General features: G+C 46.2%; 1 protein-coding gene across 5 annotated transcripts in view; it reads left to right on the top strand.

Annotated features, from left to right (window-relative positions):
* The window catches only part of ACBD6 (acyl-CoA binding domain containing 6), a 149,435-nt gene extending 136,755 nt beyond the window's left edge, over positions 1-12,680 (top strand). For 3 of the 5 annotated variants that reach the window (XM_073356570.1, XM_073356573.1, XM_073356575.1), the window contains one exon: positions 10,412-12,680. In XM_073356570.1, the coding sequence (XP_073212671.1) occupies positions 10,412-10,686 (275 nt within the window). In that variant the 3' untranslated portion in view covers positions 10,687-12,680. Of the gene's footprint in view, positions 1-3,329; positions 6,958-10,411 lie in introns of those variants that run through there. The other 2 variants (XM_073356574.1, XM_073356576.1) reach the window with 1 other exon arrangement.
* Positions 12,681-12,936: the final 256 nt, after the last annotated feature.

Raw genomic sequence — 12,936 nt, 5'->3', positions numbered from 1 at the left:
AGTGCACGGAGTAACTGTGGGGGGAAAGGGAAATGTTTTTTCTCTACTCTTTATTTAAGTTACAGTACCAACGCTTGGTGAAAATTCTGGACAGCAATATGATCAAGGCGGTAGTTTCCCTTGGAGTAAAAGCCACGATATGTGCAGGCCAAAAAAGCCTTTTTTTTTTTTAAACCTGTATAGTTTGAATAAAAAATTCTTTTCAGAGTGAAAAATATTTTACCTTCAGTTGCTATACTGACACAATGTTTGTTCCTCCCTCTTCCTTCCCCACCATTTGGGTATACGCTCACTCCCCATCCCCTTCACTATCACTAATCCACAAGAACACCTGCTTGGATCCGTACCACTCGGGTCCATTCTACCTCCCTGTTCTCCCTGTCTGAATGTGTCTGAATTCAATCTGTAAAACGTTTCTTCCCTCTTTTCCGTCTCCCCGTTCTGTAGCACTAGTAATATGTTATGTGAAGCCTGAAAAGATCCAGTTAATTTAAAAAATTGTTTTGACTCAAGTGATTATTACTTAGAACTAAAATTTTCTGAAAATCCTCAAGTATGATTGTTGCTGGTGCTGCATAATGGGGTTATTAATTGCAACAGAGACACACGATAGCCTGAATAATGTGTCTCCTTTTGGGTTTGACTGCAGTATCTCCTTTTGTTGCAGCTTTACAGTAAACTGTGAAGCAGTTACATTCCAGGAGCGAGGACAGTAAGACAGAGACTGTTTTGGGGGATTTAGCCATCCCCCTTTATGAGTTACTTTGGTCTGACAGCTGTCCTTGTGGTGACAGCTCTCCTGATTACAGCAGGTGTCAAACTCTGTCCTAGATGGGTTATAAATCCTGGCTCGTTACAATTGACTCTGACCCTGGGTTTGATCGGAGGTTAAGTGGAGGCAACACTCCAGTATGTGCCTTCCAAATGGGCTGCATGTTATGAGTTCCAAATGCACCCATCTGCCTTTGCTCCCGGGTAGGATTCAGTGGCTTCTAGGCATTTGGTGCTTGTGGTTATATGCGGTGCTTATTGCAGAGTTGATCAGTATGAGCATGGTCTCCCTTGTAAATGCCCTGTTAGTCTCCTGCTCCTCCTCACCATGCTCCCCCTCCACCCCTACCCACAGGGAATACTAAAATCATTGCCTCTGTGTCTCCCAGAGGAAATCAAGGCTTCTCCTTGCACTTGCAGTCACGTGATTTCAGAGTGGGCAGGTTCTGTATCCCCATGGGTGCTCTGTCTTCCTTGTAAAGCACCATCTGTTCTGCTCATTCTGTGCTGTGGGAGGGGATGTTGGAGTGAAAATAAAAAAAAATGAAATTCATCATCAAAACCCTGAGGATTAATGGAGTCAGCAGGCGAACTGCGCTGAATGAAAATTCATCTTCACCTGTGCCAGCGTCAGGGCCACCTCTCTGGCACTTGACAAATAGAGGTTCCCAGGGTGCCATAAATTCAGCAGCTGTACAAACCTCCAGGGACTTGTTCATGCTTTTCTGAGATGGGCTGATGACCACTTGGATTTCCCAGTATAGCAACAGGGCCAACACATTGCCTCATGTTGGGCCTGGTCCCGAGAAGTGCTGAACGCCTGCTGAGAGTCGTTTGGGGATGGAGGTACTTAGCACCCTTCAGGATCAGACCCTCGGCTGGTGCAAAAGCTAGCCATTTTTCTTTGCAGTATATTTGAAACAGAGAATGAAGGCTAGTCTACACTTGGATCTTACGTGGGTATAACAACATCTCTCAGGGGTGTAAAAAATCAGCACCCCTGAGAGATTAAGCTATACCTACCTAACCCCTGGTGTCGAATCTTCTGTCAGGGAGGTGGATTACCTACGCAGGCAGGAGCACCCCTCCCGCTGGCATCAGTAGTGTCTACACCGAAGCACTACAGCAGCACCGCTTTCGCGTTTGAAGTGTAGAGATGCCAATTTCATAAAGATCTGTCACTTCCCTGGAGATGCAGGTTCTGAAATGTCTCCGTCTCAGGACCAGCTGCTCAGGATCACACAGACTTGCCTCCATGGGAAACCATGATATTGGGTTCCCTTGCATGGCTCCCTCAGCTCTCTGGAAATGCCCCTTTCTTAAAGGCTCCCTGAGGTCTTGCTGGATGTTGCTCTCTCCTGTGCCGCTCCATTTGGCACTTCTCTCTCTTCCTGCATCCTACCTGCTGCTTTGTCATCAGTCCCGTCACTCCTTGTTTTAACATAAGCTCCAATCACATCTCGAGTTTACTTTGATTAAACTTTGCTGCTTGTCCCCTTGGATCTGTTGGAAACTGCAGTGTAATGTAAAAGACACTAATTACTACATCTAGCGGCATAGAAGAGTAAACCGCTAAATTTGTTAAAGTGCCTGAAATATAATTAAAACCAACAATTAACAGACAGGAAACTGCCCTCCTGACAGTCTCAGAAGGCAGATCAGCACTGAGACATTTTAAGTCTTACAGGAAGTCTGTGCCACAACGTTATTTTAAGGTAAAATCCAGGGGCCAGATCTTCAGACAATGTCAACAGGCTCGGCTCTTTTCCTATTATTGAAAAAGGCCCTTGTTGAATTGGGTGAGGGTAGGAAGTGGCAGTTTGGCAGGGAGGGAGCCCTTCGGGAGGGGTGGAATTTGGTTTGGTTTTGGCCGAGTAATGAGAATTTGAAAAAAGGAGTTGTTCGTGCCTGCCTGGTAGTTTCCACCTCGCAGTAACGCCTCTCTGTGCTGGAAACGAATGGGCACCAAGCCGCATGTATGGGGGGGTGGGCTCAGGTGGAGTTGTGGAATAACATGTCTTTTTACATCGAAAGTGTGTCTCAATGGGGAGGTCATGGGCTGAGGCAGGGAAGCAAGAGAATGGTAATGATCTCTGAACTAGACCTGGCTCCAGAGAAGCCCTGCCTCCTGCTGCATGATGGGTTAAGGGGCGTATGAAATGAAGCAGGGGTCTCTAAAAGCCCTGCCTTGTTCTGTGTGCAAATGCATGCTCTCATGGAGGCAGGACTCCAGAGGAACCCTCGAGTTCTCGTTCCAAACCATATATCAAGGGTCAGGACAAACAGAAATGTCTAGTTTGTAGTGTCCCTTCCCATTGCAATAGTAAATCAAAATCCAAATAATTTGTGCTAATTGCTTCCCAAAGCAATATTTACCATATGCTGCCAAAAGCCGAAATGGCATTTCCTAGCACCAGAAGATGTTCGGTGTGGGTATAGGATGCCCTGTACCATGCTTGAGCTCTAGCCTGGAGGCAGCTGGCATTCACTGTTGCAGCTCTTGAATGCCCATCGCTGCAGAATTGTAACACCAGATTAACTCTACCCTTTGTCTCCAGCCTCCGCCTGTGAGTTTTTTGACATTGTGGAGCTGCTGCTGAAGTCTGGAGCTGATCCCACCCTCTTGGACCAAGAAGGCTGCCTGCCTGAAGAGGTGACAGACTGTAAAGCAATCACTTCCCTGCTGCAACAGCACACGGCTGGCAAAACCTAACCAGAAGGACTGCACCAGCACGGGGCTTTCAGAGTGGACAGAAACGGCAATAACCCCCACCCCATCCCCATTCTAACCCCCACAACCCTCTTTAATATGCATTGTTTTTTGAGAGTCGGGCATGACGTTTGGGACGGCTGGGTGCCTGGCAAATCTACCAGCATAAGTCTTTGGAAGGAGTATACACTGCATAATAGAATCCATTTTTGCATGCTCTGGAATTTATTACTGCTCTGGGTGGGTGGGGGGGACTCAGACAACATCTGACTATATTTAGACGTGGCTGCTCTTTTGAAAAATATACATGACTAGTGAGAGGTGATCAATTCAGCACTGAAGATTCAGATGTGACCAAATGAGATCTAGGGAAATCAGGTGTGGTACCATTGAGGGAAGCTGAGCTGTATTTCCCTTGGCCCAGACAAATACTATAAATAAAAGAGAGAGCACAAGGTCATACGTTGTTCCTTTCTGGTCTTTGGACGGGGGTAGTGGCCTGATTCCTGTGAAGCGATTGGCACTGGGGCCTTTCAGATGTACCAGCGCACTCCACTCAGAGGGGTATTCCAGAAAGTGTTCTTCAAAAAGAAAATGACAAAAACAAAGACTGAGCCAGTGCAATCTCCTGCTCAGTTCCATGGGAGATGATGGGGTTTTTAGTGTGTGTCACTCTGTATTCTAGATATGAAGTACATTAGTGCACCATAAATGATGTAAGAGGAGGAGAGACGTCAGTACTGTGCCCGTATCTTGAGTGAAGTCACAAAATATAATTTTATCATTCATGCAACTGCTTATTAAAGGGAAAATATTGCAGAGTAAAAATGTTGTCACCAGTGAGTTACTTTTATCTCCAACTCCTTGTCATGTGGAAGTAGTTCTCTGACAGTAAAAACATGGTTTGGTTTGTAGTGTAGATAGGTTTGAACCACGTTTTTAACTCTCCATAGGGCAGGTGCAGATGCTAGTGAGCTGTAAGAATCACCAAGAATCTGTCCGAAACTAACTGGCCTTGGAGAGAGTGCTGAGGATCCATTAGGAATGGCTTCTGTTTTGGAGGGGGTTGTGGAAGTGCAGAGAATATGTATATGACTGCAGTTTAATTGCTAGTGGGGGGGTCCCTACTTGTGTTAACCATGTCACAGTGCTGTGGTCCAAGTCTACACTGATAGCACTGTTCAGGGACATTTAAAATGTGGGTCAGACCTACCTATACTGCAAGACCAAACCACGTTTTTATTGTCAGAGAATTACTGCACTGAGAGCCTCCTAATGGCACTATTAAGAGCCCCTCAGTCCAGTAGGATACACAGTGTGGATGGATCTTTAGAGAATCTGTACTATAATGAGTAGAACCTGAACTCCTTGGACACGATCTCCTTCCCACAATGCATCCAAAGCCTGAGACCCATTGAGTCAAATGGGAATTGTCCCTTGGTCCATTGACTATAGCTGCAATATGGCACCAGACCCTTGTTAAACCTACCAAGATTTGCTGTACTTTGTTGTGTGTGAGAAAATCTCTCCCTCCATAGCAGCCATTTACTGGTCCAAACTCTGCAGTTGCAGACAAGGTTGTTTATACGCATAATAGTGTAGCACTGCAGAGCTTCCAGGAGAAAAACCTGAGCAATACCTGAAGATGGTAGATGTTCCCCCTTATTTACCATGTGATTTTTTTTCCTGACTGTAGCCAAGTAGTTCCTGAGCCAGAAGTGAATGAGAGCTGCTGAGTTCTTAGCACTTTTTAAAATCAGCTGCTTATAGAATCATAGGAATGGAAAAGACCTCGAGAGGTCATCTAGTCCAGTCCCCTGCACTCATGGCAGGACTAAGTATTATCTAGACCATCCCTGACAGGTGTTTGTCTAACCTGCTCTTAAAAATCTCCAGTGATGGAGATTCCACAACCTCCGTAGGCAATTTATTCCAATGCTTAACTTGACAGGAGGTTTTTCCTATTGTCCAAGCTAAACCTCCCTGTCCCTGTTATTTGTTGCCCTATCCTCAGAGGTTAAGGAGAATACATTTCCCTCCCTCCCCCTTGTAACAACCTTTTCTGTACTGGAAAATTGTTACCATGTCCCCGCTCAGTCTTCTCTTTTCCAGACTAAACAAACCCAATTTCTTCAATCTTCCCTCATAGGTCGTGTTTTCTAGATCTTAAATCATTTTTGTTGCTCTTCTCAGGACTTTCTCCAATTTGTCCACATTTTACTTGAAATGTGGTGCCCAGAATTGGACACAATACTCCAGTTGAGGCCTAATCAGCGCAGAGTAGAGCGGAAGAATTACTTCTTGTGTCTTGCTTACAAGACTCCTGCTAATACATCCCAAAATTATGTTTGCTTTTTTTTGAAACAGTGTTACACCGCTGACTCATATTTAGCTTGTATCAACTATTGACCCCCAGATCCCTTTCTGCAGTACTCCTTCCTAGGCAGTCATACAACTGATTGTTCCTTCCTAAGTGGAGTACTTTGCATTTGTCCTTATTGAATTTTATCCTATTTACTTCAGATCATTTTGAATTTTAATCCTCTTCTCCAAATGGGAGTCTTGTCATTGACTTAATGGGCTTTGGATCTGCTCGAAGTTCACAACTCAAAGAAAACTTTAAACGTGAAATTGGGTTTCTGGGCTACATTTTTAAGTGTGGTGGGCCGTATAAGCACGTTTGCTTATATACACAACCAGTCCATTCAAAACAGTGAAGCAGATGCACATTTTGATAGAAACAAATATTTATTGGAGAATTCGTGCACTTTGGATAAAACAGCAGGAGGAAATCATATGTGCTACGCAAAGGTGTCCTATTGTATGGTCCGCCAGGCTGTGAGTATAAGTATGATATACGTTAAAGGCAACTGCACCAGGTGGCTGTAGTAACATAGAAACACACATGCATGCTCTCAAATCAGGACTGTCATGATCTGGTATGGATTAGATGTAGCCGTGTGGCACCAAAAATAAATTGGCAGTTGCTGTGCAGAATAAGAATCGAGCTTATTGCTTTCGACTTTTTATGTTGTGTGTGAAAGCCAGGAAATGTCATGAATGGTGCTCATCCCACAGAAGCAGAACAGCAGGAGCTGTGGACTCATACACAATTATTTTTTAAATTATTGGTTCCTTTAGGGTAGAAAAGGTTGTGATTCTTATGGGTCCATTTCTGTTTGCTCTGAAGTTGCTTAACCTCTGGCTGTGTTTAACCAAATGACAGCTGCAGAGCGTTGGAGGGACTGTACGTCCAGGCGATAAGCATGTGCTGCACTGCTGAGCATTAGCAGTTGCCTACTGAAGTTCCACTAACTCCAGGGGAACATTAAAGGGTAACCACAGAACAGAAGAGGACCAGCGGCAATCAGGCTTAAAGGATGAAGCTGGAGAAATATCCACAAACTATCTGGATTAGTGTATGTAAATTCTTACATAGTTGCTGTTAAAAATTAAAGTTTACCTGTGCACCACAACTCATGGTGTTTAATTCCAGTCACTTAAGGTAAATGTTTCAACAGAGACTGAAGCGTTCTCTCTCCCACCTGCCCCCAAGTCATTTTTGATTAAAGCTCTAGAGAATCCAATGGCATATCCCCAACATTCCTCTTGGGAATACAGTGGTGTGAAATTGGGCATGGCTAGGAGGAGTCGCCTTCCTTAACCTAGGCCTTCCACTGACCGAGCGATGGAAACTCGAAAACACTTAGCTGACTAACCAGATCGCTCTGTCTTTATGATTGTGTCTGCAAGGGGCTGTGCAAAAGTTTCTCTCCTCCTATGTGAAATGTCAATAACACAACACCATGCAAAGTGTGCCCACGTCGGATGGTGATGCATTGCTTATAAATGGATGTCAAAATAAGTTGGTGTGGTGGTCAAAGGTACACGACAAGTTTATCACCTGGTTCCACAATTTGTCACATGACTGCAGTTAATTATATAGATCTCAACTCCATATGTGTGAAGTGTGTATATTACCCTCTCTCACAAGTGTGCGTGTATATAGGTATATTGTGCACATATGTTTGTACAATACTGAAAGTTTGTCAGTTGCTTTTGCATCCATCCGTATGTGAGGGGGATATGTAAACCCAAGATCACTGTGGTTACATTGCTGTTTATTTTGGATCGGATGCAGTGTTGTACAAAATTAAGACCCTGTCTTGTGCTACAGTGGAGCTGGGTAGAGGTTAAAGAATAGGGAGGTCACCTTCCTGTATTGCCTTAACATGCTGCAGCCACCTTGTCCTTGCCTGGGATTTATTTTTCCTTTCACATCGAAGGTTATCCCTGTTTGCATTTTAATCTTCCTCAGGGAGGTTCTATTTGATGGACAGTTTGTGTAATAAAAAGCTCTCTTAAAATACACGTGCGCATGGATGAAAAGTGGCAGCAGCATTGCCCACAGCTTTCATGCAGTACATTTCGGGAGCTTAGGCCTGGATATGTTTATAGCACTTTAGGTCTGTTTGTGAGTTTGGAGCCCTTCCAAAAAAAAAAGAGAGCGAGACATATATTATTGTTTATAATCTGCTTTATTCTGCCAAACCTTTCCCCAGCAGCCTTGTGGATTGCTGTTTAAATCCCTCAGTGCCTTTAACTACCGATACACAAAGTGGTTAATGTGCATACAAACTAAGCTTGGCATCCACTCCAGGAAATCACTTTAATTGAGAAGCATTAAATGTTAAAATGATTAAAATATATAAAGCCACCACACCCTCGTGTAGGAAGGGCCTCGCTCCACAAGAACCATATAGTTCTGAATACTCCTGCAAGTGTGAGTAGTGTGTGGGCAGGCCCCTGAAATGGACAAAGCATTCGTTTTCCTGCGTCGTTTATTTCATGCTACTGCGGCTTAGTGCACAGCTCTGCTCTGTGGCTGGCGGTGGAAGGCTGCAAGCGGCTATACAGAAGTGCTAAGAGAGCCAACTGGGAGAGGTCTGGTAGGAGACGGGGCCTATTTGTATTCATCATTTCTGTTTCTTCAGGCACGGAAAGCCCTTGTCCCTCCTGTTCTGTTTACCAAAGCAGCCATGTGCTGAGGGCCTCCTGGAAAACCAATGGAATTCTAGCTTCTGAAATCCCTTTCCCGGCACATCCAGTACCAGACCAGCTCTGCCCTCATTGATATCCAGTGAAATGCAACTGAGGGCAATGGGATTGCAGCAGCATAGCTTGAGGCAGAAGCAACGTGCAGCACTGCGGAGAGGAACCTCCCGCCATGACCAGCACTCCAGTTATGTGCCTGGGAACACGCTGCTCAGATGCTTCTGCTTTGTAGTAATGTCCATCCTGTTACTTCATTCCCCAGAACAGGAGAGGTCACAGAGTGAGCGAGGGGCTCAAACAGCTCCCCCAAGAGCTGAGCTGTATAGAGGGAATGGATAGTGGCGGGGGGAAGAGGGAGGTTACAAATTGACAAAATTGGAAACATTGTAAGGCCAGTCTGGCTGGGAAAACCTAGCCATGGGTACAGAAACAAGTGTCATGTTCCATGTAAACATGGGCCAGCAAGGTGGGAGGAAAGGTAGCCAGCCAAAAGGATGCTGTTTGGACCATTTGAAAAACGGTTTGTGTGTCTGTTTTCCTCCCGTTCTGCTTGCACTTTTATCCCCTCTCCCCCATCGCTGTGGGATCCCAGCTAGTGAGGCTGGCTTAGATGCCAGAAGAGGAAGTGTCTCTACTTACCTGTTTGCTCCCACCCTTCCCCTTCTAACCCAGCAGAGGCCAACATGGCTGCTAGCTGTTTGCTTCTCCCTCTCGGCATCAGCTCCTTTGGTGATGCCCATGCAGAGCTTTGTGGGGTGTGTTGAACAGGTCGGTTTTTAAAGTGAATATTGAGGCCCCCAAAGAGACCCTTCCTGACAGGATGTTTGAAGGAAGGCCTTATTGCCAGAGCCTGTTACTGGTCATGGTGGAGAGGTATAGGTGCCCCAGACTTGGACCCAGCCCCCTTTGTGCTAGGCACTGTACAAACTCAGTGGCTTGACAGTGCCCATTTATTAGTGACCTCTAGTCACCGAGGGGTGCAGAAAGGGGTCTGGTATAGTGCACCCCCCCCGCAACGCGCTTAGCTCCCCCTCAGCCCGGTCCTCAGCCGTCACGCACCCCCTCTCTCCTTCTTCAGCTGCATCTCTTCCAGCAGCCCCTTCCCCCCAGCAGCGGTGCATGTGCTTTCCCACCCCTGTTGGCCGGAGCCCTGTTTGCGGGGGGCTAGGAAGCTGGTTGAGGCAGGGCCTCTCTTGGTCAGTGACAAAAAGGGTTTTAAAATGGTAAGTCATTCGAGCTTGGATTTGTGGGATCTGTTCTCATTGCGCTGAGAGATCTAGAGGCTTTGAAAAGGTGGTTCAGGGGTTAGGTGCCCAGTTCCAAGGAACTCAGTGGGAGTTGGGCATCCAACTTCCTTTCCCTTCTTTTGAAAATCTCAGACTCAATTTCTCTGTGCCTTGCGTTCCCCAGTGGTAACAGGGGGCAGCTAATAGACACCTACTTCACAACAGTATGGTGAGGCTTAGGAATGGCCAGATTTGGGGAAACAAGTTGTCCATCTAGTCTGTTATCCTGTCTCTGATAGTGGTCAGCACCAAAAGTACTTCAGAAGATGGTGCTCAGTTCACTCGTCTGGTGAAGCTCTTTGCAATCCTTGGATGAAAAGTGCTACAGGAAGGGTACAGAGTTACGGCTTGTCTCCAGTCTGTGGGCAGGAGAAACGTTAATTTAAACTCGCGGCACAGAAGAAAAGGCAGGATACATCAGCTGCTAAAGAACTTTCCATATTTATTTCACATAGCTTTTCGTTTTGACCATACACATCTCATGCCAACGCACAGGAGGCATAATACAAAGAAATGCGCCAGGTTCTGTTTTGCTTTCCAAAGACACATGGCAATAAGTAAGTTTTTAATGATTTATTTTTTTTCCCAGGAAACAAGACTTTGCTTTTGGAACTGTACAAAATTTACACTGCAATGGGCGGCTGTGGTGGACCGGGGAGGAGGGAGCGTCAAGCTGTGGAAAAGAGCCTGGGGAGCCATACTACGGTAGAAACTGCATTTAAAAAAGAAAAAAATACAAGCAGCTTCCGTGCTACAGGATCCACGATGCTATGTTTGTTCTGGGTCTCTCTTCCGCTGTCAGAGCAGGTGTCTGTGGGCGTGAGCCTTCGGGGGGAAGGCCTGAGGCGCGCTGAGAGCTCATGATCTCAGGCGAGGCTCGCTGCAGGAAGCTAGCTCATTCACCAGCGACTAGCACAGAGGGTGGCCAATGTGGAGGTGCTGCCAGACAGCCTGGCAACGAGGTTGCTGAGCTCTGTTTTTCCCTCAGTCGCTGTGTCAGTGCAGTTGGAGCTACTCCTGCAGAGGTAACCAACCAGCAAATCCGAGCGAGTGGGAGCACGCGCAGCCGAGGTGCTTTTCATTTAGCTTTCAGCATGCCCAGAGCCCTTCGACAGCAGGCAGTCAACCACAGCCCATTTCTGCCTCACTCAATTTTTCAGCCCTCCAGTTCCAGCTTTTAAAGTGCAATGCTTAAACATGAGCATCTCCCTCCCCCACACCCGCCTCCACAGACTACCGATGCCAGAGCGATGAGTTCTAGGTTGCTCCAGGTAGAGGATACCAGCAGGCATCCGTTTGCCTGGTGGAGAGCAAAGAGCTGTGGACGATGGGATGCCCTACATTAGACCAGCATACCCCGGAATGCTCTTTCTGAGGACCTGGCTCTTCAGGGGCCACTAAGGGGGGAGACAGATTACTGTGTGCTTAGTTAATGCAGTTTCTGGTTGAGGGCTGGGGTCATTTATACCAGGCTTTAATCCTTCCTACAGGCCCCAGCCAAATTCCAGTGACTGGAGCCTGGAGGAAGAAGTTCTGGTGCACAGGGAGTTCTCTGGGATACATTTGCTGGTGACCTTATGGTGTAAATTGCAGGGGCAGCTGGCCACAAGCCAATTGAGTGGCTCAGGGTGGAAGCTGCACTCATCTGGCACTCTGTGGGTGCACTCTACAAGGGGCCGCACCTGCTAATAGGGGGTACCTGGATCAGAGCTTTGGTGCCTAAAACAAAGGTAGGGTCAGATTTCCAAAAGCACCTTAGGAGCACAGGGTCTACTGAAAGGCAGAGGGATGTGTGCTTCACCGAACCTTGGGCTTTTTGAAAATCCACCCATAGATCTTTATGGAAAAGTCCTACAGGATTTAATAGAACATGACACCCTTTGGCCATAGTAGGGTTTGAACCATCCTTTAGAACTTGTACACCTGCACTAAAAGCTACAGGAGGGTTTAAAAAATATCAGCTAGCAAGAGGGTCTCATTCTTGATTAGAGTCTACAGCATCTTAGCATCATTTCTATTAAGCCCTGGAGGAAAGAGGAAGCATCAGAAAATTGACTAAGCAGAGAGTGTGAGGGTACGGGTACACCACAACTAAAAGTGTAATTGACACAAAGGGACCTTTCATCTAGCTGGTTTGGGGAACACTGATAGTGAGAACATGGCAAAGCGGGCTCTGGCCTGGGGTAGCTGTCCCAGTGCAAGCCCACCAGGGACCTTGGGTACATACCTGGGTTGCCAGCCCATCCCAGGGTCCATGCCACTGGGTCTTTACAGCTCTTGTTACCCACACTAACTGGATGAAAACTAGCCTTGGTTATCTCCCTTCTGATGTCAGTGTAGCGCACACAAACACATTAATGTCGCACTAACCCCACCGTGCCTAGGCTCAAATGTAGCCCTTCCCTAAGTACGCACAGCTGTGATTGACTTCAGGGGCTGTTGTATCCCCAGCTGAATTTGACCCACAAAGAGTACCAAAATGGCATATCATGCTCGCCTTTCTGACATACTCGCCCCTACACATAGCTTCCAGCACCATTTGCATCACTACCGAAGTCAGGCCATGGTTACAGCCATATGCAATTCAAGGCTATGGAGGCAGGATGAGATTTTTCAAAGCCATTTAGAGGGAGAAGGCACCATGTACCATTAATAGAGGGTGGTTAAATTCACTAGACAGAGCTGAACATCTCAGCCACGTTATTTCCTTATACTTCAATGTTCCGAGATGGAGCTGCTACATGCGTGAAGCTTCTCAACTCCCTGTTGTACGCTGGCATTGTTCACTACTTGTATACAGTTCTCTGTTTGCACGTTTTATTGCTTGTAATACAATTAAAGTAAAATGTCTTTCCTTTTCTGATTTTGAGCTAATCTATTTGGTATAAATGGTTCTCCTCTCTTCCATGGAGCCATTTCTGCTCACTAGTGACATAGCTTTTTGTTTCCTTTTTTGTTTTTATCCCAGCCCAGCTCTGGTTAGTCAATTGCAGTTGTGTAGCCTCCAGAGGGAAGACAGAAGACTGGTGGTTTGGGGAAGCCCTGTCTTTTGTGTTTTAAATTCATTCCTGCCAAGTTAAAAAGGTAAAACTGTAATAATGCAACCCAAGCACT

Source organism: Lepidochelys kempii, chromosome 8, assembly GCF_965140265.1.
Source record: "Lepidochelys kempii isolate rLepKem1 chromosome 8, rLepKem1.hap2, whole genome shotgun sequence".
NCBI lineage: Eukaryota > Metazoa > Chordata > Testudines > Cheloniidae > Lepidochelys > Lepidochelys kempii.
The sequence above is the reverse complement of the archived record's forward strand: the minus strand, read 5'-3'. Positions and strand labels throughout refer to the sequence as shown.